The sequence below is a fragment of the Arvicola amphibius genome, chromosome 3 (genome assembly GCF_903992535.2).
Source record: "Arvicola amphibius chromosome 3, mArvAmp1.2, whole genome shotgun sequence".
Taxonomy (NCBI): Eukaryota; Metazoa; Chordata; class Mammalia; order Rodentia; family Cricetidae; genus Arvicola; species Arvicola amphibius.
The window spans coordinates 172,427,828-172,455,070 of record NC_052049.1 but is presented as its reverse complement, the minus strand read 5'-3'; the positions used below and the strand labels follow the sequence as shown (position 1 = coordinate 172,455,070).

At 42.9% G+C, this 27,243-nt stretch overlaps 1 protein-coding gene and 1 long non-coding RNA gene across 2 annotated transcripts in view; one reads left to right on the top strand and one right to left on the bottom strand.

Moving 5' to 3' along the window:
* Positions 1–14,690, bottom strand: part of Wdr82 (WD repeat domain 82) — a 21,361-nt gene extending 6,671 nt beyond the window's left edge. Inside the window, exons 1-4 of the mRNA XM_038321754.1 lie at positions 14,228–14,690; positions 8,353–8,450; positions 4,132–4,198; positions 382–481 (exon numbers count right to left, since the gene is read on the bottom strand). Coding sequence (XP_038177682.1) covers positions 382–481; positions 4,132–4,198; positions 8,353–8,450; positions 14,228–14,388 — 426 coding nt within the window. The 5' untranslated portion in view covers positions 14,389–14,690. The remainder of the gene's footprint in view (positions 1–381; positions 482–4,131; positions 4,199–8,352; positions 8,451–14,227) is intronic.
* Positions 13,767–27,243, top strand: LOC119809057. The gene is made up of 2 exons (XR_006020758.1): positions 13,767–16,432; positions 26,473–27,243. It is a non-coding gene; the product is annotated as an uncharacterized LOC119809057 (long non-coding RNA).

Here is a 27,243-nt window from a genome sequence, read left to right as displayed (position 1 = left end):
AGGAAGGAATAGGAACTGCACCCAGCTACCTATAAAACATTAGAAGTAAAGAAACAAAACTGACTAAAATGTAAAAAGTCATTATATGATGCATTTCCAACCAGCCTTAACTGTACAATATTAAAGAGTTCAAAGAGAAACAAACCCCTTGAGACTAAAGGGTCTAGGCAGTTGTTCAAGCACTAAGCCACATTATAATGCAATCTGCTCTGGAGTAGATCTGCTTATCAAGCAGTAGCCAACTGAGAAAGATTTTGCTGCCACCTAAGAAGACTCTGGGATCCCAAAATGGAACCACTCTTGTCTCCCTTATCTGAGAGGGAGAGCTGATAATGCTTTCCACAGAAAATGCTCAAAAATATAACTGTGAGGTACCATTACCTGGCAGTTAGGAGACCGGAGATCCCAGAGTCGAATGGTCTTATCAAGAGACCCAGAAATGAAAGTGTCATCCACAGGTGACATGGACAAGGCCACCACCCTGCAATGTATCAAGATAAATAGGAGTTGAAGCAAAATATGAGTAAAAATTGGATGTGAACCCTAAACCATTCTCCCTGCCTACATATAACCTGTTTTCCAAGACTACCATCTTAGAAAGCACACGCAAACTTATCTGAGGCAACCAAAAGCAATAGTATAATAATAATAATAAAAAATCAACCTAGAGCTTCTGTATTTAAAAAAAAAGCATGGTCTCAAGCTGAAGCTATACAGTTCAGTGGTAGTATTAAAAACAAAATATATAATTCTATTGACGATCAAAAGCACAGCGATATACTATTTCACAACACCAATGGCTGTCATAAAAGGACCGCTCAGTACTGGTGAAGAGGAGCATGGTGGAAAATTAGAACCCCTGTATACACCACTGATGAAATATGGGGGTACAGATACTCTACAAAAGCTCTTTTCAGGCCAGGTGTGGTGGTGCTTGAGAGGTAGAGAGAGGCAGATGGACCTCTGAGTCCAATGCTAGTCTGGTCTATATAGTGAGTTCCAAGCCAGTTAGTTCCAAGTCTGATCCTCTGACCCCACCACAAAAAGTCAAAACTAACCAACCAAACATACCAACCAAACATTTTCTGGAAAGACTCAGAAATTCCATTCCTAGGTATATATACTTTAGCAAACTGAAAATATCTATACTAAAATGTAGACATTTTTTCAGTAGCATTTGGAACAGGAATAACCCAAATGCTCACTAATTAACAAATCAACAGGACTGGGCTAGCTATATAACATGACTCAATATTATTTGAGAACAAAAAGAAACCAAGTGCTAATTCATATAACAACAGGGACGACCTTTGGAAACATCATATTACATGAAAAAAAGACAAACACAAAAGGCCGCATGATATCTGACACCATTTATACAAAATGTCTAGAGACAGCTCTTAGATGACTGGCTGCTAATGGGTATAGAGTTTCTCTTAGGGAGATGAAAATATTCTGGAATTATAGTAGAAATGCTTGCCCAACTACATACATACATACATACATACATACAATCATGAAATTGTGTTTCTTATTTTGAGATAGGGTTTCATGTAGCCCAGGTTGCCATAGCAATATAACAGCAAGAGCAGAATGTATATAGACACACATTTTGTCACACTGTCTAGCTCAAAAGTTCACAAGGTCTAAGTTGATACAAAAGGCTCTGTGCTGATAAGTACAGGGAACATAAGAACTAAAACCCTGGCCCTAGAAAACTTACCTGCCAGTTCACACTGTGCCAACACACTAGAGCTAAAGTGAATAAAGTGGCCCATCCTTTGGCTTACACAGTAACTGACATGTCCTGTCTTCAGCAGCACAGAAATACCCTGCCTGATTCTAAGTGCAACTTCTTTACTGATTTCCCCTCTTAGGGGGAAGGAATATTTGCAACAGGGTATTAATATGTATTCCAGGATGACCTTTAATTTACTATGTATCCAAGCAGGCCTCCAATTTGTAACGTTCTCCTAGCTCAGCCTCTATAGCACTAGAACATAGAGCAAGGACATAACACCATGCTCAGCCAGAAACACATTTTTTCCCCGTTTTTTGAGATAGGGTCTCTCTATATAGTCCTAGTTGTCTTGGAGCTTGCTATGTATACCACCAGGCTGGCCTGGAACTCACAGAGATCTGCCTGTCTCTGCCTCCTGAGTGCTGGGATTAAAGGCCTGCACCACCATATCCAGCAGAAGTACCACTTCCAACAGGCGGCTCTCAGTCATCTCTCCTGTCATCCTTCAGGCATGATGTGGCCCTCTTGAAATCAGGGCAGCTGTGACTACTACTGTGGAACCCTCAAAAGACCCTGATCCCTTCCAAGGACATATAAGGAGTTAACAATTACGTGGAAGAGAAGAGAGATGGGTATAGCTGCCATTTAAATTGCCCATGCTCCTATAAACAACTAGAATTAAACTTGCTGGTTCACAAAGTTAAGACTTGGGTGGAATCATTTCTATCACTGGCACCCTATTCTGGGGTGAACAGACAGATGTCTTTTTACACCTCTCAGCAAAAGTGACATAATACCTGTCAGGGCACTCTACCATCTATATTAATATACATGCCTTTAATCCCAGCACTTGGGAGGCAGATAGGCGGATCTCTATCAGTTTGAGCCCAACCTGGTCTAGACAATGAGTTCTAGGACATTCAAGGCCACATAGTAAGACCTTGTCTTAGAGAGAGAGGGGGGGGGGGGAAGAACAAAGAAAGAAAAAGAGTAGAGGGCTGGAGTGTTGTGGAATAATCTTTTTGTATACTGTGAAGAAGTGTTACTCAGATTGGCTTACTAAAAAACTAAATGGCCAATAGCTAGACAGGATTTTGGGGGAGAGACTGCTGGGAAGAAGAAAGGCAGCGTCACCCCAGTCAGACAGAAAGGAAGCTGCATGGGCATTACAGAGTAAGGGTAATAAAGCTGTGAGCAAAAAGCAGATAGATAAAAATGGGTTAATTTAAGTTGTAAGAGCTAGTTAGTAACAAGCCTAAGCTACTCGCTGAGCTTTTATAATAAATATTAAGTTTCTATATTGTTATTTGGGAGTTGGCAGGTGAGACAAAAATAAAAGTCCATTTACAAATGGCGCCATGGAGAGATGGCTCAGTGGTTAAGAACACTGGCTGCATTTCCAGAGGTCCTGAGTTCAATTCCCAGTACCCACATGGTAGTGCACAGCCACTTATAACTGTAGTTTCATGGGATCTGATGCCCTCTTCTGGAATGTAGACATATATGTAGACACAACAACCATATACATAAAATGCATAAATAAACAAGTCTTAAAAAGCAACAAAAAACTTCCTTCATACCATAAGGAACATGTAGAGAGGCTAATTCAAATGTTGGCCTCTGTAGTGGAAGGTCTTATAAATGCAAATAGTTCTTTTATTAAGAGCTGAGATTTAGCTTTGCTAAATAAACACTAAGTCTAATTTTCAAGCATAGGTTATCACCCAATAACTTTAGTCCACATTTCTTTTTCTTTTTTCAAAGATTTATTTATTTATTATGTTTACAGTGTTCTGTACTGCAGACCAGAAGAAGGACCCTCATTACAGCTGATTGTGAGTCACCATTTGGTTGCCAGGAATTGAACTCAGGACCACTGGAAGAGCAGCCAGGGCTCTTAACCTCTGAGCCATCTCCCCAGTCCTTAGTCCACATTTCTTAAGCACACAGACACAGACTCTTGTATGGCAAGTATGCTCTTGCACTGAGCTACATCTAACCCTCTCCTTAATTATATTTATTTTTGGCAAGAAGAACTGAATATAGAGCCACATACATGCTAAACATGTACTCAGCCACTGAACTATACTCCAAGTTCATTATTTCAAAAGGTCCTTTGTTTTTCAAGGCTGGGTTTTTCTGTGTAGACCAGAAAGTCCTCAAACTCAGAGATCCCCCTGCCTCTACCTCCTGAGTATTTAGATGAAAGTGTATACCACCACCACCATCTGGCTCCTTACTTACCTCAGTAAACCAAGAAGTGACTGAGTTCAGTTAACAATATGAAGAGGAAGATTGAACAGCAGTAAGGAAAGCTGGATTCACTAATAAAACGTCTCCCTTCTGTTCCATTTTCTGAGTCACCTGAGGGATATACTACTGAGTCTTACCTTTTGCTGTGTCCAGGAAAATATCTGATGTATTTGTTGTCATGCAACGACAAGTAACGAATAGTATCTGTAAGAAAACAAACAAGGGATGACATTTTACTATTTAAATGAAATTTACGTTGCATTTTCACTTTTGAAAAGACAAAGTCTAAGCACCTACTGTATCCTATTACCTAAGCAAATTACAGATAGCTAAAGGGGAACAACTTTTCTCTCAAAAAAGAGTATACATACAGATTCATACAACTCAAAAGCCAAGTTTTCAGCTGACAGCATTTATACCAACATTTAATATCACTATTTTGGGGCCCAGATGTACAATTCAATGGTAATGTGCTTGCCTAGTGTATGGGAATCTCAATAGTTCAATCTGCAGCACTGGGGTAGGGGTGGGGGACTCAGAGTGAAAACTACATTAAAAAAATAATTGTTTTGCTACCAATCTTTAGATTCTTCATAATTTAAAATTCTATCTGTCCTATATAAATATTTTTTGGCAAGGAAAAAATCACTAACTATAAACTAATTTTAGTGTCCGCAAAGTGATAAATCATACATTGAGTATCAGGACTGCAAATCAGAGGGCTTTATAGTGAATTTGAAAATAGTGCATCTACACATCAGATCTGTCAAAGACAAGACAGAAAGAATTTTATCTAGAAAAGTAAACAATAGATTAGAGGGATGGCTCAGCTGTTTAGAACACTTAGCTTCCATTCCCAGAACCCACATGGTAGATCACAACTGTCTGTAATTCCAATTCCAGGATCTGACATCCTCTTCTAACCTCCCTGGGCACCAAACACATACGTGATACATAAGATATACATACAAGTAAACCACTCATACATTTAAAAAATAAAGAAAGAAGGAAAAAAAGAAAAAGAAAGAAAAAAGAGAGTATGTTGACAGCAGAATGAAATGAAGTTGGGTATGCAGCTCAGTGCATAGTGTTTGCCTAGCATGGTACAGTTAGTGAAACTCTGTCTCAAAAACCAAACTGAAATGTCAATGAAAACAAAAACAAAAAATAGGAAGAGAAACAAATTGTTGCTGAGAAACAGATAATAAACATGGCACCAAATACAGGAAGGACAAAACATATTATAAAGGCTAACACAAGATAAGAGGTTCAAGGCAGGTGTGACGGCACACCTTTAATCCCAGCACTCTTGGAGGCAGAGGCAGGTGGATTCCTGTGAGTTCCAGGCCAGCATGGCCCACAAAGCAAATTTCAGGAGAGCCAGGGATGTTACACAGAGAAACCCTGTCTCAAAAAACAAAACAAAGACAAACAAACAAAAAAGAATAAAGAGCTCCAAAGCATCAAGTGGCTTATAAAGGGGTTTTGTGGTTATTGTTGTTTGTTTTGTTTTTCAGGGTCTCATTCTATAGTCAATGTTGGCTTGGAATCCATCATATAGCCCAGGCTAGCCTCAAAACTAACAGCAAGTCTCCAGCATCAGGCTCCCAAATGCTGGGATTACTGTACACACTTGGCTTGCAGGGATGTAGTCTGAGAAAAGGGCATTTACCCTAAGAGGGAGAAAAAGGAATCCTTCCTATAGGATCAATAACAGAATTCTACATGGCTTATTTGAACAACTCCAAGTCTCTCAAATGACAACCATAAAGCATTTCTGGTTATTCAAGTGCTAGAAACTACTCACCTGCCCTAAGAGAAGAGATCCCTTCCCCATTACCTGGACTCCTAGAGATGAGCAGGGCTTCACCATCTTCTCCACCCCACCTGGTAGCTGGTGCGCTGTTCCTGGCAAGGCAGTGGCCTGTACAGTTATCTCCTGTACCGGGTGGTATCATAGACCCTCAAACTGTACAAACTACTACCTCAGCCTGGAATCAGGCAAAAGAGAACGAAGCACTGGAGGAACTCTGCAGGACGCACACGAGGCAGGAAAGGCAACATCCCCACAGCAGAGGCCTGGCAGCAAAGCTACAAGTGCCACATACCTGCCTCAGCTTGTACCATATTTGGAGGATCGTTTAACCACTCAGAAAAGTAGCCCAACAAAAAAAATACACCAGTTATTTAGATATAACTAACCATCCATCCATACATCCAACCATCTACCCTCAAGATCTTAGTAATTATTCTTATCCAAAAGCATCAACAGCATTGCCTCCTTAGAAAACTACTTCTGAAACACATGAAAAATAGAAATTAGATATGTACTAAAATCAAGTTTAGGTAAAGAAGTCTCATTAAAGAAAGACTTCTGCTCATTTGCTTTGAGACATACTAAAATAGCAATTTAAGTAATCCTTGCTGAATGGGCAGGCATGGTGGTGCTTGCCTTTAGTCCTAGCACTGAGTAGGATTCCTTTGAGTTTAAGGTCAAACTGGTCTATATACAGAGTACCAGGACAGACAGGGCTACACAGTGAAAGTGTGTCTCAAAATTGGGAGGGAGGTAGAAGAAATTATTCTGTGACCAAGAGCACGTACTGCACTTGCAGAGGACTTGAGCTCAGTTCCCTAGTACCTATGCCATAGAGTTAATAACAACCTGTAATTCTACTGCCGGGATCTGACACCTTCTGGTCTCTGTGGGCACCTGCATTCACATGTGCACGTATCACTTCCATGCACATATACACTTGATCAAAAATAAACCTTAAAAAAAAAGAAAGGGCTAGATGCCAGAGAGATGATGGCTCAGTGGTTATCAGTGCTTGCTGTTCTTCCAGAGGACCTGAATGTAGTTCCTAGCACTCACAACACATGATGCAACAACCTGATGCCCTCTTTTGTCCCAAGGGTACTGGCACACACCTATAATTCAGTACTCAGGTGTATGAAGGAGGAATATCATTGATCAAGGGCAACCTGAATTACAGTGATACTATCTCTGTACTAAGAAATCTTACTGCAAAAAGCAAATAAGTAAACCAGTACCAATAAGGCTAAAATAAGATGTGATAGTTCAATGACTGAGACAGTCTGACAATTTAGGAATTTATGCCACAGGAAATCAATCAAAAGCAAAGACCATTTATTAAAAAGAAAGTTTCAATTCTTCAAAAAATTACTGAAAAAAAAAAAAAAACCCAGTAAGTATTTCTGGAATCAAAGACCACAAAGATCATCACACTATTCTTTATGATACAGACCACAGAAGAGCTAAACTCTTCTAATTTCCCCTAAACTAGCACAGGTGAATGATTTGTAAGCCTTTTTGCTTGTTTTTAAGAAAGGGTCTAGCTACAAATGCTAAACTGTCCAGATAGGGGTAAACTGCCCTGAGTACTGGGATGCTTCTACTATTTTTCCTCCCAAGACAGGGTTTCTCTGTGTAACAATCCTCACTGTCCTTGAACTCCCTTAGTAGATCAGGCTGGCCTTGAACTCACAGAGCACTCTGCACTCTGAGTGCTGCAATTAAAGGCACGTGACACCACCAACTGGCTACTTCTACTATTTTTTTTTTTTTTTTTGATTTTTCGAGACAGGGTTTCCCTGTAGTTTCTAGAGTGTATCCTGGAACTAGCTCTTGTAGACCAGGCTGGCCTCGAACTCAGAGACCCGCCTGCCTCTGCCTCCCGAGTGCTGGGATTAAAGGCGTGCACCACCACTGCCCGGCTGCTTCTACTACTCTTAATCTCATGCATTGGTCTCCTTTCTAGTTTGCCTTTAGAGTATTTGCAAATTCTGTTTTATTCTCCCTCAGTTAGAAATGTAAAAGTTATCTTTATACCAACCACCTGCCTTTTTTTAGTTTTAGTTTCTGGAGATAAGGTTTCATTACGTAGTCCAGGCTAGCCTTTCCTCCAGCCTCAGACTCCCAAGTGATGGGATACAGAGGTAACATGTCAGTCACACCCGGCTTAATCCACACACACATTGAGAATGGAAAGGCCCAGTAGTTTACTAATTGCTGTGTCAAGTATGTCTTCCTTTCGTTTTTTTCTAAGTATTCTTTCAAGTTTCAAGGAGTATAAATCATAAAGCATAATTAGTTACTTCCTACTTTTCCTTTTCCTACTCCCCATTGTAAAGCAGACATTTTCATATTCTGTTCCAAGTCTTTCCAAAGTGCAGTGGCTCGCTTCCAGCATCCTTTCACTTTTAAAGATGTAATCAGCACTACTAACATTATGGGAAAATATTTACACCAACTATAACCAAAGCGCAAATTCTCACACATATTCTGTCAAGTATTTCAAAGGAACCATGACCGTGTCCTAAAAAGGCTTGCTTACCGTCTATTTTGTTAGAGCTGTAAACGACCGTGTTAGCTGCATGAGTGTATCTGATGAGGTCCACACCATACTTCTTACTGTACAGGGTTCTCTTTGGTCTGATGAGCAAACAGAGGGAAAAACAAAAGCCATCAGAATCCAGTATCACAAACACTGGAGCTCTCCACATAACACTTGACGGACACGGCAGGGGCAAGCATTATGAGTAGACAACTCAGGTCTTCTCTAAGTGTAGTCAAGCTCTTCACAGCCAAGCCACCTCTCCAGCCACCAAAACTGTAATTGTAACTGTTTCAATAATAGTCTTTCACTTGTGAACACAAGGTCCAAGTTAGAAGCTAAAAATATAAATTCAATTTCTTTACCACACAATATTCAAAAGAAAAGGGGGGGCTTAGGCAGGATCTCACACGGCCTCCAAGGCCCTAGGTAGTTGATGGCCTTGAACTCATGATTCTCCTGCCTGGGCTTCTCCAGTGCTAGAATTCAAATGTAAACTCTGAGACTATTATTTATTTGAGAAAAAGGTATACAAAATATCACAAATCATGACTTACAACAGAAGGATATGAGAGTAACTGAAAGTCAGTAAATTTTCCTAAGCATTCATTCAGAAAGCACTTTTTTTCTTTTTTTGAGACAGTGTTTCTCTGTGTAAGAGCCCTGGCTGTCCTGGAACTCAGAGATCCACCTGCCTCTGCCTCCTGAGTTCTGGGACTAAAGGTGTGCACTACCACCACCTTGCAGAAAGCACTTTCTTAAATGATCTATCAAAATTGAAACCAGATGTAACACTGTTATGTCCCTAATATCACTCACTCTTGAAGATGCACAATTTCCCTATATGGAGGTACAAAGTTCCGGCTGAGCCTTTTAGAAAAGAGGCAAATCTAACTTTCCCCAGAAAAAATTAAGTCATGGTTCCTTTTTCTTTTCTTTTTTAAATGATTTATTTTTATTTTATATACATTGGTGTTTTGCCTACATGTGTGTCTGTATGAGGGTATCAGACCCTCCGGCACTAAAGTTACATACAGTTGTGAGCTGCCATGTGGGTGCTGGGAATTGAACCTGGGTCCTCTGAAAGACAAGCCAGTGTGCTCTTAACCACTGAGCCATCTCTCCAGCCCGGTTCCTTTTTCTTTTACTTTAATGTAAAAGTATGTGTCTCCAACACCAAAGTTCCAAACTATGTGTTAAAGTCCCTTAATGCAAACCTTGATCATCTAATAAGAGTCTCAGGGGACTGGAGAGATGGCTCAATAGTTAAGAGTACTGGCTGCTTGCTCTTCCAGAGGTCCTGAGATCAATTCCCAGCAACCAAATGGTGGCTCACAGATCTCTAGGGGGATCTGATGCCATCTCTTGGCATAAAAGCATACATGCAGTTAGAGTACTCATGTATAAAATAAATGAAAAAATTTTCAGAAAAACCTATAACCAAAATGTTTGTCACATACTGCTTAAATTAGAATTTTTTTAACCCAAATACCTCTACAAAACAAAATCTGAATGCTAGAATTCTCCACATGAAATCAGGTCAGAAAATAAGAAAACCTTTAACATGTTTTACATTTATGTCTAGAAGAATTTTAAATCAGACATGGTGGCTCATATCTGTAATTACAGCCAGAATTTATTTATTTATTTATTATGTATACAATATTCTGTCTGTGTGTATGTTTGAAGACCAGTAAGTAGGGGGCACCAGATCTCACTACAGATGGTTGTGAGCCACCATGTGGTTGCTGGGAATTGAACTCAGGACCTTTTGAAGAGCAGGCAATGCTCTTAACCTCTGAGTCATCATCTCTCTGTCCCTACAGCCAGAATTTGAAAGGCTGCAGCAGGAGGATCACAACAAATTCAAGGCCAGTTTAAACTACAAAATGAGACCTGTCTCAAAAACAAAAAGGAAAAAGAAATCAAGCTCTTGTAGTAATGTTTGAATTTATGCAAAAGAATGTTTACCTTCTTGATATGAAATTATTTTGGAACCAGTGGGTTAAGCAATCAAGTGATCCAGGCTGCCTACAAGTCAATCATTTGCTTTTCAATTGTTAAAGTCATTGAGGCCTTCTGCCTCATGAAACCTATTCCAAACAGAGTTCTTCAAATTGTAGTATACTTCCTATATGTCTGCCTTTTGTGAAATAAAATACTACCAGATCCAGTCTACTGTCTGGAGCTCTGTCTGGAGTGTTTGGTAATTAATGATTAAGTAAGGTTGAGGATGTGCCTACACAAAAGGCTGATGACTTTGCATTTATCGGAAATCCTAGTACTTCAGCCCATCTAAAATTGAAAACAGGGCTAGGGATATGGTTCAATCACAGAGGGCTTGTCTAGCATGCATGGGGTCCTGGATTCTAACTTCAACATTGCAACTAAACAAAGACAAAGCAGTAAAGCATGTGGTATAAAAAAGATTGGTTCCACTAAGATAAGGCCTGTATGTCTTAAATCTAAAAAACACTGAGATTTGTTCTTAATGAAAGAACGCTATTTCTTTCTTTCAGTTCTATTATGAAAGTAAGAGCCTAAATTACCATTGCATGTGTCTTTTCATGCACTTTTTTTCCCCAAGTATTTTGGCAAGCTCCTTTAGAACTATGATTCTGTAGGCAAAGTATGAACAAAAAAAATGACAGTAAAGCCAGCTGGTGTGTGGGGTGGGGTGGTGCACATCTATAATCAAGCACTTGGAACATAGGAGAAGGATTAGGAGTTTAAGGCCAGCCTTGGATATATCAAAAGTTGGAAGGTAGCCTGGGTTACATGAAACTGTTGTCTTAAGGCTAAGTATAATGTGTGTGTGCGTGCGCGCGCATACACACACGTTAATTAGAATAAAATTTAAAAATCAAAATGTCTTAGATAATTTGTATTGCCAACCACAAGCAATATTCCCTTATATTCTTTCAAGTTGAAATATAACTCAAGAGATGAACTGCATTATGTTTAAGTGGACAAAAACAAAGCAACAACAATAAAAATCCTCAAAATCTCTTTTTTTGGGTTAAAAACAACTGCCCAATAACCTGAGTTCAATCCCCAGGACTCATTTGATAGAAGGAAAACACCAAATCCTTCAAGCTGTCCTCTGACGTATACGCGCACAGTAAGCTCACACACAATAAAAATGTACAAAAAGAAAAATTGTATGAAAGACTACTTTTGATACAAAAGAAAAATGTAAAAAGAAAACATTCTTTTAAGCCAAACATTATTGGCTCACGCTTGTAATCCTAGCACATAGGCGGCTGAGGCAGGAGAATTGCTGTTTGAAGCCAGCCAGCAGCACTATGGTCACATACTGAGTTCCAAATATTGAGATTGTTGGATTTTTCTTCTAAAATACATTGTTAGATCTACTTTATGTATACGAATGTTTTGCCTGCATCTATGTAAGTGCGGGCTGTGCACTTCTAATGTCTGTGGAGGTCAGAAGAGAGTATCAGATCCCCTGGAACTGGAGTTGAATGTAGTTGTGAGCTTCCAAGTGGGTTTGGCACTGAACCCAGATTCTCTGCAAGATTAGCATGTGCTCTTAACCCTGAGCCATCTCTCTAGCTCCTGGATCCTCTTTTCAAACATATTTTTTTTAACAAGTATTGTTTTTTTCTTTAAAGACTTACTTTATTTTTATATGTATAGGTGTTTGCTTTTGTAAGTATGTCTGTGTATCACATGTGTTCCTGGTATCAGGGAAGTTAGAAGCAGGGGTTAGATCTCCCGGAACTAGAGTTACAGATGGTAGTGAACCTCCAAGCTGGAGTTGGAAACGGACCCCAGATCCTCTTTAGGAGCAGCAAGCATACTCTTAAGCGTCTCTCCAGCTCCTTATTTTCTTTTTTTGAGACAGAGTCTTGCTATTCAGTTCATGCTGCATTCCAATATTCCTACCCCTAGTCTCCCAAGTGCTGGAATCACAGGCACTGCTGAGCAAGAAAGTTCTTTGGAACATTGTTAACTTTCTATTAAGTCTGTAATCATGTAAAAAGGTTTTATGCATGAATAAACTGTATTACAGTGTTAGCATTTTATTCCTTCCAATAAGGAATATGCATTTCCATTTCAGCTTTTCGGGGGGGGGGGGGGGGGGGAAAGATTCTAATCTATGTACTGAACTAAACTATAAACATGTCAAGCAAACCAACTTCAAATTACTTCTAGCTCCCAACTTTAAATTCTACCAGCTCTTCCAAACAAATTCGATTGGTCAGAGCAGGGTTAAAAAAAAAAAAAAAATCAAGCCGGGCGGTGGTGGTGCACGCCTGTAGTCCCAGCACTCGGGAGGCAGAGGCAGGCGGATCTCTGCGAGTTCGAGGCCAGCCTGGTCTACAAGAGCTAGTTCCAGGACAGGCTCTAGAAACTACAGGGAAACCCTGTCTTGAAAAAAAACCAAAAAAAAAAAAAAAAAAAAAAAATCAATGCACTAAAATGAACATCAATTCAAATAACTATCTGTCCAGCTAGCAATTCTCTCACCTCCAGGACCATCACTGTAGGGAACTCTTTCCCACAACAGGCCGGTCCAGAGACAGTTACATAATACTTTATTATAGCCCCAGTGAGGAAAACAGTCAGGAAAAACATCATAGACAGCTCACTCTACAACACAGCCTTACTTTAGATGAACTCAGAGAGGCAAGTTCCAAAAGAAAACTGTTATTTGAAAAAATAAAAGGAACAGGTTCAAAATCATAGGTAACTTTAACAAAATAATGTTAAAAACAGTAGCTATTAAATTAAACCAAACATCTGCTTAGGGAATGTTGGCTAAAGTTGACAAGGGACATCAAATTTAGCCTAAAACTAGTTTCTGCTACAAAGGAGGCCACTGCTTATCAAGGACTTGGACTCACAGGGGTAAGACTAGGCAGACAATGTCTCCCCCGACTCGGGCTATGAAAAAGGCAAAGTGCTCTGCTCAGCAAAGATACATAACCGTAGTATCCTTGTCCGCGGAAGTTCTCCAATATGTAACTCCCATAACGAGATCCAGAATTTTGTTAATCCCAGGCAAACCATACACTGGCGGGTTTTTTGGACTGTTTTGAGTCGCGCGCCTACGAAGCCCAGAACTCAGAATCTGCCTGTTCCAGTCGCCCAAAAGCTGAGATTGCTGGCTGGGCCTCCACACCCGGGGAAACTTTTTTTCTTTTGTAATGCAAAAGGAAACACTAAATTGTTCAGAATGCTTTCTTTGTTTTAAAGGGAGCTCACATTCTGATCAGAATGGGGCGGCCAAGTTCGAATGAGTCTGGCAAAGAAAAGTTTCTGGGAGGCTGTTTAACAAGTTAACTGTAAGCAAGCATGGGCATCGGGACAGGCAAAGGGCAGCACGCTCACACAGTCACAATCGATAAATCCTGATAGCTAAAAACTGCATCTCGCGGGGACTGCTGGCAGAAAGGCCGCGCGGGAAGCGGAGGGGCAGGGACGGGCGCGGTGCCAGGGCTGAATCCAGGTCACCACCGTGAGGGCAGAGAGCCGGCGCCGCTGCTGGGCAGAGCGGCTGCTACGGTTCTGCACCGAGCTCAGAGCCGAGCCGCACCTCCTGACAGTCGAGAGCGGCGGAAAGGGCCGCCGTTCTGGTCACCGGGTGCACGGACGCGGCGTTTAAAGGTCAAGGTCAAGGTGGGGTTTGGCGAGCGACGGGGAAGCGCGCTCGGGAGAAACCGGAGACACATGCAATAGCAAGGCTGGTGTTACTACGACCACCATCGTCTTAGAGAAAGGAAAGAGCTCCTGCAGCACCGCAGGATGGAGGCGGAGTGAGCGACAGGCTGGGGGGCCTCAGGCGGGGACCAGCGACGGAGGGGAGGAGGGGGGCACTCGGAGCCCGGCCCGCGGCCCCCGCCACACTCACTTGCCCTCCTGGCAGTCATACAGCACGATGGAGTCATCGTCGCTGCTGGAGATGACCGTCTCTCCATTGGGACTGAAGTCGAAGCAGTTGATCTTGTCCGAGTTCTCGCGGAACACCTTAGCGACGCGGAAGCTTCTCAGCACGCTGTCGGTCAGCTTCATGGCGGCGGCGGTGGCTGCTGCTGCTGGAGGCAGCCGCGGCGGCGCAGGGCCGGGGCGGGGCCGAGAGGCGAGCGAGCGGGCGGGCTGCTCAGGGCCAACCCCAGCGGTGCGGACGCCGCGCTGGCGGCTAGCGGGAGGGCGGCTGACAGTCGGGCCGCCGCGTCGTCCTCCTCAGGGCACGCTCTCGCGTCGGGATGACGGGACCTCGCTGACCGTTCTTCTCCGCAGTCACCTCAGGGCCAACCGGCGCTGTGCCGGCTCATTGTGTTCGCCATCTTGAAGGGAGAAGCAAAAATCAGAGGGCGAGGAGCCTCGGCCGCGGCGAACGCCGGGAAAGGGGGCGGGCCGGGAACGGAGGCGCGAGCCGAGAAGGCGGGGAGATGACGTCAGCGGGGCGGGCGCACATTTCCGCGGCCCGGGATCGCAGCTCGCGGATGTGCAGTGGGAGGCCTGCGGGCGTGGAGCGGAAAAGCCTTTCCGGAGGGCGGGAAAGTTGAGGTCGCCTCGGGACTGGTTCCTTTGTGAGTGCTACCAGGGAGAGTCAGGTGTCCCTGGGGCGGCAGGTACTAGCGGAAACCTCCCCGCGTGGCCTGTTCGTGGGGTGACTCAGGGAACCCCATGACTGAGGGCCTTGACCTCACCACCAACCCAGGAGGCCTCCATTTGTTATTTTAATGAAGTACAACATACACAATTTAAAGTGGGTGACCTGTTACTTATTTTCAATTGGATACATGCTCAGAATGTATGTCAGAGCTTTCTTTAAATCCTTCTTCAGAGTCAAAGCGCATGAAGATAGCTAACTTCAAGTGCAGAAGGAGGGGGAGCCTAATGAAGGTTCACTCACCGGCAGCTAATAGGAAGGTGTGAGTCCCATAGAACCTGGACTGTGGTGAGCAAGATGAAAACCACGACATGGAAACACTAGCAAAATTGGAGTCTTCTTGGAAATAACTAGGAATGGAATCCCACGTCTTTCTGTAAAAACAAAACAAAACAAAGAACCCGAGGTGTCTACATAGAGAAATTGTTGGCTGAGAGAAAAAGACGAGACTGTAAGTCTGGACTGACGTTGGCACCTAACAATGCAGAGCTCCTGGCTGCAGTTTGTTCTGGGGTTTGAGGAGGGGAAAAAAACCGGTTTGAGTGCAACCTGAATGGATGGCAACTTTCCAAATTGCAAATCGATTCAAGAAAAATCTTCCACAGACTGCTGCACTCAGTTCCCAGGGATTGTTTCTGAATCTAAAACCGAGGATACAGTCTGCCGTGAACGCTTGAGGGCAAGGACAGATCTGGTGCCCTGTTGTGGACCTGCTGGGTGAACTGAAGGACTTTAAAGACCATCTCTAGTAAAGATCCTGCAGACTGACTGACTAGTACATCAGAATCGTGGGAGAACAAACGTAGCCAAGAGCCAAATGATCGTGATTTTAGGCCTATTTAAAAAGTATAGTGTGTGCATGTGTGCATGTGCTTTTTAGCTGCTGAGCCAACTAAGCCGGTCTTGCTTTTAGTAGCCAGCTTTACTTTAACTTTTTTTTTGAAGATTTGTTTTACGTATACAAGCGCTCAATCTGCACGCACAACTTTCTGTGAGAAGAGGACATCAGATCCCACTCCAGATGGCTGTGAGCCACCTGTAGGTGCTGGGAATTGAACTCAGGTCCTCTGGAAGAGCAGCCAGTGCTCTTAGCCGCTGAGCCGGCTCTCCAGCCCCACTTTAACTTTTAACATCATCCACAACATTTAGCTCCATCAACGCTACAGCTAAGATGTCTATGGCGTCACACCTGAAATCTGGGATTCCCCACTTTGCAGTTTTGCTGTGGGGCCCATCTACTTGATATTTCCACAAATAAAACTGGCCAACATGGTGATTTTTTTTTATTTTGGGGGTACTGTTCCGTGACTAAACCTTTATGAGATCTCTTCCAGGTAGAACCAGGCAATTAGGACGAACTGACTCCTCCTTGTTCCTGGACGAGGCTGTTCTTTCCTATCAGCAGTTGGGAAGCAAACCCACCGAGGAGATGGCATTTTGGTGAGAAGAGTCTATATTAACATACAAAAATTACCACAGGCACAGCCGTAATCTACCGAATGTTCTCAGTCAGAAAAAACTCCTAGAAAGGTGGCTTTCAGAATTGTGTCCTGCACCCAGGACCAAAGCATGCATCCTTGCAAGGCTTAGCGTCCTGCACTATTTTTAAAACGCAAAGAAAATTTTTTTTTGAAATATTTTAAGAGTGTCATGAAACACTTCGTAGTTTCACTTCCTGTTTGGCTCCCTTCTCTGCTATGGTGGGCTTGTCTGGTTTTCGCTCCAGCAACACCACTGCCTGAAAGGACAGACTTGAAAAGCCCAAAATGGCTAGCTCCAGCGAGCAATGGGCAGAGAGGAAGCTGGAGTTTGGAATGAACTGCGTGGATTTAAAAAGAGCTCTAGGAAACCAGGCTGTGGTGGCGCATGCCTTAATCCCAGCACTCAGGAGGCAGAGGCAGGCAGATCTCTGTGAGTTCGAGGCCAGCCTGGTTTACAGAGCAAGTTCCAGGACAGGCTCCAACGCTTCATAGAGAACCCCTGTCTTGGAAGGGGAAAAAAAAAAAGAGCTCCAGGCCAGGAATGGTAGCTCACACATTTGAACTGGTCTACATTAGTGAATTTGTGGTCAGCCAGGGATATATAGTGAGATTTTTTTTTGTTTTATTAAGATGAAACAAAAATATCAGAGCTGAGTATGATAATATGTACATAAATCCTAGCACTTGGGTGATTGAGACAGGAGGAATATTTGAGCTGAGGACAATCTATGCTATCTAGTAAGACTACTTCAAACAAAAACAAACCAAAACCAGAAAAAGGGCTAGGCCAATGGCAGTTGTCCAGTTTCAGCCTCCAGAGGACTGGGATCACAAGCCTGTGCCTCCACCTTTTCAGGTTTTTCCTTACAAATTCTAATGGAGAACATTTCTGAGTGCAAGTGCCCAGCAGGGCTTCCTTGAGTCTCGAAATAACTGGAGTCAGGTGACTTCTCTGTGCCTTTGAAAAGAGGGTGTGTGGGAAAGAGCAATTACTCTAGAACAAAGGTGGGGAGCGGAACACAGTTAAAGCAGGTGGTGACTTTGTGTAGGGGTTTTGTTGGCGATTGTGTGTAGTAGTCTCATAGATCGTGCATAGCTCACTATAACTGCTGCGTACCTCATGAGTTGCTTGGTTTGCTAAGTGAACTCTTCATTCCCTCAGGGAGCTCCTGAGGAAATAAATGTTCTATGGTATAAGTAAATGAAGATAACATTTTCTATCGCTCTGAAATTATGAAATTGTCACTTCTTCTATGGCAACCCCATTGAGGGTTTTATTTAACCATGTATGTGAGATCAATGAGTTGACTCAGGGGTGAGAATGATTGCTACCAAGGTGGACATGACATAGGGTCACTCATGGAGTCCGGATGGTGGAGGAGAGATCAGACTTCCTCAAACTGCCCTTTGCCTTCGATGCTTAAGGTGTGGGAGGTACACACACGAAGTGAATAAGTAAATGTAAAACAAAAACTTCTTTCTTTTTTGGTTTTTCGAGGCAGGGTTTCTTTATGTAGCCTTGGATGTCCTGGAACTTGCTCTGTAGACCAGGCTGGTCTCAAACTCTGCTTGCTTTTGCTCCTACCAATGGCTGATTTGTTTATTTATTGTTGTGGTTTGAACCCAGGGCCTAAGCTAGTTTTCCCGGTTTCTTTTAGGCATATTTTAAAGAGGAAGACTGGGTTTCTGAGCCGTTTCTCAAGGTCATGAAGACAGCAAACACCTAAGACTGGATTCAGACAGTGCTCTGCTACTCAAACTTTGGCCTTGTTCCCAAGGCAAAGGGCAAATAACCATTCCTATTTAACAGTCTATTGTCGGCAGACAATGCTGACTTGTTCTGAGGCAAAGATATGGACTGACCTGAAGCTCTATCACAAAACCCACAGAATTGTCTCCAAAGTGTCAGGAAACTTTCTGATAAACTAACCTGCATTTTATCCCATGGATTTCAGCTGGATAATGTAGTTCAGCCTGTGGTGGGCAGATCTGAACTGGTATGGAAGGACTCTCTTGTCATGTGGGTGCCTCCTAAACAGTTCAGTGTAGCGATTACACAGCATGCATATTGTATTAAGAATTATATACCACGTGGTGGTGGTGCAAGCCTTTAATCCCAGCACTTGAGAGGCAGGCAGATCTCTGTGTTCCAGAAGAGGCTCTAAAGCTACACAGAGAAGTCCTGTCTTGAACTCCCCCCAATACAAAAGAGGCAATCTCAAGTATACAGAAGGAGGCATGTGGCTTATATACAAAAACTATTTTAGGATTGGGTGTGGTGTCCCATGTGAAATTACCTGGCATGAGTGAGAAGGAACGTGGAACATGCAACAAACCCTCTTAGGAGTTTATGGGAGGTGTACAGCCTAGTGAAGGTCGGTGTGCAGAGAGATACAGAGAGTGCTGAAGATGGCGCCTCCAGCTTTTAAGGTTTGCCTAGCGCATGCACACAGGAGGATGGCGTGGTTATGTCATATGCAGATGACAGAGCTCATGCATGTGCGTAAGGGCTCATGCAGCTGCTTCATACATAGTTGATGCAACCATGCTGCACATGGGTCATGTGGGGTCATTTAAGATTCCCGGGGCCATTAGGCACTTCTGCCTGAGGGCTTATCCACACAGCTTGGCCCTGGAACCCGGAAGTGTCAGCTATGTTGTGTGGCTGAATCATTACACCATGTGTTTAGCACTGGGGACGCAGAGACAGGTGGATCTCTGAGTTCCAGGACACCAAGGGTTACACACTTAGACCTTGTCTCAAAAACAAAGTAAACAAACAAAATATTATTTTACAGGACTTTAATGTCCATGGGTTTTGGTATCCATGGGAATTATGGAATCCATTATTGGTGGACATTATTGTTACTTTAAAATATTATTATGGGTGTTTTGGCTACGTGTATATATATGCATCACATGGATACACATTGAGGCCAGAAGAGGGTGTTTATAGCAGGCTTTCTTTTAGGTCACTAGCCAGCTCCCAAATCACAAATGACACAGAGATTTATTATTAGTTATAAATGCTCAGCCTTATCTTAGCTCTTATTTAAATCTGTTTCTCTTTATGTTTTGCCTTGGGGCTTCCTTACTTCCTTCCTGTCCTTTTTCCTGTTTCTTGTGTCTGACTGGCTTCTGGCCCTGGGTGTATCTCTCTCTTTCTCCCTTTTCTCTTCTCTCTTCTTCTCCCAGCCTATATTCTTCTTTCTCCTGCTTGTTCTCTCTGCTTTGCAGCCCTGCCTATCCCTCAGCTACTTAGCTATTTGCTCTTTAGCTTTTTGTAGACCAATCAGGTGGCTTAGGCAGGCAAAGTAAAACAGCATAATTACATAATTAAACAAATGCAGCATAAACAAATGTAACACACCTTTACATCATTGAATACAGTATAAACAAAGGAAACACCAAGTTACATTTGCCTAGTTAAAGTAATATTCTTTGCCTAATTAAAATAATATTCCACAACAGATGTTGGATATTCTGTAACTGTAGTTACAGATGGTTGTGAGCCATCATTCTGAGACTGTGAATTGAACCTGAGTCCTCTGGAAGAGCAACCATGTTCTTACCTGCTGAGCCATCTTCCCTGGCCCTTTCCCCTCTGGTTTCTTGAGACAAGGTCTCCTGGCTGGCTTGGAACTCACTATGTAGACAACAGGCTCAGCTCAAACTCACAGAGATCCACCTACCTCTGCCTCTGGAGTGTTGTCATCCATGGCATGTACCACCATGCCCATTGGTAGACATTATTGCCAGTTATTAAGAGACAACTATAGCTGGGCAGTGGTGACACACGCCTTTAATCCTAGCACTTGAGAGGCACTGAGGAAGGTAGATCTCTGAATTCAAGACAGCCTGGTCTACAGAGAGTTCCAGGACAGCCAGTACTACACAGAGAAACCCTGTCTTGAAAAACCAGAAGAGAGAGAGAGAGAGAGAGAGAGAGAGAGAGAGAGAGAGAGAGAGAGAGAGAGAGAGAGAGAGAGAGGAGAGAGAGAAGTTCTGGTGGTTCTGTGGTCTCATTCTTACCTCCTAAGGAACAACTGCACTCTGGCGATCCCCCATCAGTTCTACAGTTGAGCTGCTTCTGTGAGCATTTTGCACCTTCCGTTCCACCTTGCCAACTCATTCCAACACTGCCAACTCATTTCTTTCCGCAGAGCAACTTCACACTTGCATCCTTCCACTAGACAAGGGCTCAGGGAATAGCTAGCAGGTCAGAGCCAAGGGTGATGGTGGAGGAGGACTGGCCCCAAGCTTGAGGTCCCACCCCAAATTGAAAGGGTTTTGTGTGTCCTTCAATTCACTAGGGTGGCTTTCTTCTCTCTTGCACACAGCTCCACGTTTTAATGAACTGTAAAGTTCATTAAAATGTATTGATCCTTCCCCTGTAGCTGCCCCATTCACAGGTTACAGGAAGGTTTATAATTAAAAAGTAGTTATTAGGAAAATACCAACCTGGGGCTGGAGAGATGGCTCAGAGGTTAAGAGCACTGCTGCTCTTCCGGAGGTCCTGAGTTCAATTCCCAGCAACCACGTGGTGGCTCACAACCATCTATAATGAGATCTGGTGCCCTCTTCTGGTGTGCAGGCATACATGCAGGCAAGCACTGTATACATAATAAATTTAAAAAAATCTTTAAAAAAAGAGAAAATACCAACCAGAGATTAGTTGTGATTAAAATCAGGTGCTCAGATCTTTAAACAAGCTTTTTTTTTTTTTTTTTTAAAAAAAATCAATTGTGGTTTTTTTCCCTTTTATTTTTTTAAAAAAGAATTTCATGTGACTTCTAACCTGCTGTGTAGTGAGGATGACCATGAACTTCTAATCCTGCCTCTACTTCCTGAGTGCTAGGATTATAGACATGCACCACCATGCCGGGCATCACATATGCTAAGTGTTTTACTACAAAACAAAATTCCCAGCTGAAGAAAAGTTGTTTTTTTTTTTTTTTTTTTTTTTTTTGGTTTTTCGAGACAGGGTTTCTCTGTGGCTTTGGAGCCTGTCCTGGAACTAGCTCTTGTAGACCAGGCTGGTCTCGAACTCACAGAGATCCGCCTGCCTCTGCCTCCCGAGTGCTGGGATTAAAGGCGTGCGCCACCACCGCCCAGCTCGAAGAAAAGTTTTAATTTGGAACAACTTAACATGTTGGGAAATAGGAGTCTAACACCTGGGTTGTTGTTGCGACTAAGACATTTAGATCTTTTCTGTCTTTTTTCCTTTCTTTCCTTTTTTAAATTAAAAATGCATTTATTATTTTGTTTAAGATAAAATCTGAGTCTTAGTTCCGACTGGCCTGGACTTGCTAGGTAGAACTAGCTAGCCTCAAACTCTGTGTGATCCTCCTGTGTCTGTTTCCTAGGGTTACAGGTTATGTACATCCAGGCTTAGCTTTGTGGAATCTTTTGTGAAAATGCTTTCAGTATCAAATAGGTGTGCACAAGTAGAATTCATTACTCTTGATATATCACACCAGTTATGGGATGTTGTATTTTTGCTGGTCAGAGGTCAGTGAGCACCGTGGACCTCCTGGGAATTTAAGAAAACATGATTGTCTCATACCTTTGATACCAGTATTCCAGAAGCAGAGACAGGCAGATCTCTGTGAAGAATTCAAGACCTGCACAACCAGTTCCCAACCAGCCAAGACTATAAAGTAAAACCCTGTCTAAAAGAAAAGAATTATTAGCCGGGTGGCGGTGGCGAAAAATAGCAACCACAACAATAACCAAAAAGAAAAGAAAAAAAAAAGAGAAGAAAAAAGAAAGAAATATTGCTGTTGGGGAATGTAGCTCAGTTGCATGCATGAAGCCCTGGGTTTGCCCCCCAGCACTTCATAAAAACACAAAGGAGCTGGAGAGATGGCTCAGTGGTTAAGAGCGCTTCTAAGTTCTATTCCCAACATGTATGCTGGATCCTTTACAATCACCTGTAACTCTAGCTCCAGGGGATCTGATGCCCTCTTCTGGCCTCCACGGGCACCTGTACACACACGGAATGCTCCCTGCTCCCCACTGCGCCTTAAAAGAGATCCACAAAACAGCAACAAACCCTTTCCTTGTCTATCGCTCTGTCTCTAGAGTTCCTGGCTTTCTTGGGCACAGCAGAACCTCACACAGGGCTGACCTTGGAAGTCCCACCAAGCAGCTCCATGGCAGGTAGCAGACCGGTTGGTGCAGACCCTGTGAGGTGTTAGGGGCTAGATAGTATGGAAGAGGCGCTAAGCAGACAAGAAACTATGGGCCCAAGGTCCAGGATATCAAGGACAAGTGAAGGACAAAACACACATCTAAAGCAACTTTAGGAGGGACAGCTGCTCTTAATATGGAGCTGATGAAAGTCTGAGTTTTCTCAAATATTTCATAAATGGAACCAATTTTGGGCTGGTGAGTCAGCTCCGTTGGTAAAAACGCTTGCTGCACAGCCCTGGTAACTTGAGTTGGATTCCTGGAGTCCATGTAAATGTGGCTCCACAAAGCTGTTCTCTGGCCTCCACATATGTCCTTGTATCTACACATATACATTATAAACACATAATCTAATTTTATAAATAAAATTGTAAAAATCAGTATATTTTCCTTTTAGTTTTTGACACAGGATTTCTTTGTGTAATCCTGGCTGTTCTGGAACTTGCTCCGTAGACCAGGCTGTCCTCGAACTCAGAGATCCTCCTGCATCTACCTCTTGAGTGCTGGGATTAAAGGCCACTGCCCCACTATATTTTCACTGTGAATTTTAAGATGGATCTCTCTCTTATGAGTCTTCACTGCAAGACACAGTGATTGTTCCATAGGGCTCAAGAGTTTGGTTTGAGCTAAATATGTGTGACCATGACCAGGGAATACGGATTCAAGTTGTTCTGCTTGGCACTGCCCACCATGGAAGCAGTTATATGATAATTTTATAATCACAGAAGAAAGTATAATTCATTGCATTTACCAAAACAGGAAAGCCCTGCTGTCTGTCTCGGATGCTACCTAACAGCATTCTTTGGCAGAAGCTGGGGGCCCGTTAGTAAGTTAGTAAGTCACTGCACTCCAGAGGTTCAAGTGGTAGTCAAAGTGATGCTAGGTCAGGTAGAGAGGCAGGGGATACGTGTCTTTTAAGGAACCAAAAAGCTTGGGATGGTAGCTCACAAAAGAAGCTGAGGCAGAAGGACTGCTATGAGTTCCAGGTAACCTGGACTATGCAGAGTTCCGCACCTGGGGTATAGTGTGAAGCCCAGTCTCAAACAAAACAAAAAACACTAAGGGCGGGAGAGATGGCTCAGTGATTAAGAGTGTGTGCTGGTTCTTTCAGAGGACCCTTGTTCAGTTCCAATCTGCCAGGTGAGGAGTCACCACTGACTGTAACTTCAGTTTCAGGGAACTCTAGCTTCCTTGAATACTCATGTGTATATGCCCCCACAGAGGTACACACACTACACACAAATAACCTAAAATAAATATTAAGAAACACCAGGCCCAAGAAACAAGAAAACTCAAGGGAACTAAAATTTGCCCCAGATAATTTCAGCTCCAGAATGTGCAGCATTCTAGCTCCTCAGAACTGTAGAATTCCAGTCAGTGAATGAGTCTGTAGGATCTTCCATTAGGTGTGACACAGGTCCACTGAGCTCTGCTATTGTTGGGATATTTGTATCCCCCTAACGTTCTTCAATGAAATAATGGTAAGAAGTAGAGCCTTATTCAGGTGTTTGGTGATGCAAACCTTTAATGCCAGCACTCCAGAGACAAGCAGGCAGATCTGTATGAGTCTGTTCTACATAGTGAGTTCTAGAACAACCCGAACTACACAGTGAGACTCTGTCTCAAACAAAACACCAAAACCCGAAATAAAACCAAACAACAACAACAACAAAAAAGTGGGGATTCTGGGAGGTGGTTAGATCCTGAGGGTATGTCCTTTGTAAATGAGATCAAGGCCTCTCCTAAGAGACCCTTCAACTCTCTACCATGTGAAGTCTTATTTCATCTCCTCTGGAGGATACAGTGATAAACTGTCATTTTGGAAACAGAAACAAAGCCATGACCAGAAGCTGAACCTGCGGATAGCTTATGTATGTGTGTGTAATATGTATGTTTATTTGTGTGCATGTGTGTGAGGACAACAGAAAACCCTGGGTATTACTCCTCAGGTACTATTCATTTATTGTTTTATTATTTTCTACTTCTATGTGTGTGTGTTGCCTGCATGTATGTAAGTGTAATGTGTGTGTGCACCTGGTACCCTCAGAGACCAGAGGAGGGAATTGGATCCCTTGGAACTTGAGTTACAGATTGTTGTAAGCTGCCATGTGGGTGCTAGGAACTGAACCCCTATCCTTTGAAAGACTATCAAGACTATCAAGCACTCTAAACAGCTGAGCTATCTTTTTAACCCCCCAATTTTCTTTTTCTTCCTTCCTTCCTTCCTTCCTTCCTTCCTTTCTTTCTCTTCCTTCCTCTTTTTTGTTTTTTGCGACAAGGTCTCATGTATTCTAAACTGATCAACTGATCTCAAACTACATAGACCGGATGACTTTGAGAGCCTGATTTCTAAATGTTGAGATTTAGGCATGAACTATAAACACTGTTTTATGTGATGCTGGGGATCAGACCCAGGGCCTTGTGCATGCTAAGCAAGCTCTCCATCAGTTGAGCTACATTACCAGCCCTGTGCTCATTTTCTTAAAAAAGATTTCTTTATACGTATAAATGTTTTGCCTCATGTATGTGCACCACATGAATGCCTGGTGGCTGAGGTCAGAAGATGGCATCGGCTTCCCTGGAACTGGAGTTCTGGATAGTTGTAAACCCCTTGGGTGCTAGGAACAGAACCCAAGACCTTTACAAGAGCAACAACTGCCCTTAACTCTGGAACCATCTTTCCAGCTCCCTGTACCCATTTTCCTTTACCTGGTTTTTAATACTCGATTGCCATTCCCAAACTATTCACAGGATGCATTTAACAGCAGGAAGATTAAACACAATGGACTGTAAACTCCTGAATGGTATTGAGTGGATTTAATTCCTTCTTTTATCTCTGTTGTCCTGAGTACAAACAGAAACTGGAATTTCCTTTTTCTCCCCTTCTTTTTTTCTTTTTAAGGTTTATTTTTATGTGTATTGGTGCTTTTTGCTTGCATGTATATGTGAGGGTGCCATATCCCTTGGAACTGGAGTTATAAGCAGGTGTGAACTGCCATGTGGGTGCTAGGAGTTGAACCCAGGTCGTCTGGAAGAGCAGCCAGTGCTCTTAACTACTGAACCATCTTCCCCAGCCTACCCCACCTCCTCTCTTTCTTCTGCCTTCTTTTCAAAGATATTTTTGGAGACAGGATCCCACTGGGTTGCCGGCAAAATGGACATGGAGTTGAAAAACGGAAGGGATTTCACAAAAAAGGAAGGAAGATGTTGCTGAGTGGAGGAAGCATCAGGAAGCAAGGAAATTTAGAACAGTAGGTGGGTGGGTGACAAAGCTTCTCAATTACACAGTAGTACATGCCTGCAATTTCCGTACTTGGGGGACATGGCAAAACAAACAAAAACCTCAAACAACAACAAAAATCCAGAACGTTTTAAGGAAACATGTTTGAAGAAATATTTTCCATCAGTTAAAAAAAAGTGTATTTTTTTTTTTTTGAGTCCAGCCAACAGCTGATTTTAAATGTGGGAAGGTGGCATGGTTGGGTCATAGTGGATACAAGGTGCGATCGAGAGCAGGTAAGAAGGCTCAGACTCACTTTTGTTTACAGGCAGTTTGCACTTTTGTGTTCAAAGACCACGGAACAAAAATCATTTGCTGAATTAGCTGTATCTGGTAGCTCATGGGGAAGAGTGATAGGAAAAGTGATAAACATCAATGAATTGTCACGGAATTATAACTACTCGGAGGAACAAGGACGACCTTAAATCTCTCTAGAGCGGTGGGCTGTAGCTCTCTGATCTTTCAGCCCAGTGTCTGACACCTAACAGGAATTCGGAGTGTATTAAATGACTGATTATATCTAACAGGACGAAGAGGGAAGGATAATTGCAAATCACCGAGAATCCGCTGCAGGAATACAGAAATCGGAGGGCTCCATACACCTCTTTTCAGGTTTTCTGGTTGTCAGTAAGCCATGAAAGTTCTAAGTCACGATCCTGGTCTTTAGAGTGGCCCCAGATCTGCCATTTCCGGATGAATCTCCACCCACCCAGAGTACTTCCGGTCTCCAGCGCTGGACGCGACAGAAAGGTAAGTTTGCGTCTCAAGGATAAACATGGACCTTGGAAGTCATTCCTGATCCGGACGGAGGCGAATCCAGGCGATAGCAGCCCCTTAATTTTTTTCGACACCTAACACTGTGCGGTAATCATTTCTCTCGCGAAGATCACAAGCTACCAGCTCTGGTGACGTCACTTCCGGTAACCTGGCGGTTGGCCAAATCAGGAAGTGATGTCAAATCCAGTTTGTTCCGGGAGGAGTTAAGGCTGATCTTCCCATTTCTTCATTTAGCAATTGGAGCTCTCCGGAGCTGGAAAGGTGTAGTGACTTAAAAAGAGTTGGGGATTTGGCAATTGAAAAGGCCAGTTAGATTTCAATTCACCACAACGTAATTTTTAGTTACAAATAATCCCAAATGTACCGATTATATTTATACTAAAAATTCACCAAATGCCCAGCGTTTTATCTGGCAACTTTGATCTTGAGCATTCCTTTGTCCTGGAGTCTGATAAGGATCCTGTAGGCTTTTGCTCCCCTGTGAGATAGACTAAGTTCACCTAGAGCTGAGCTAAGATGTG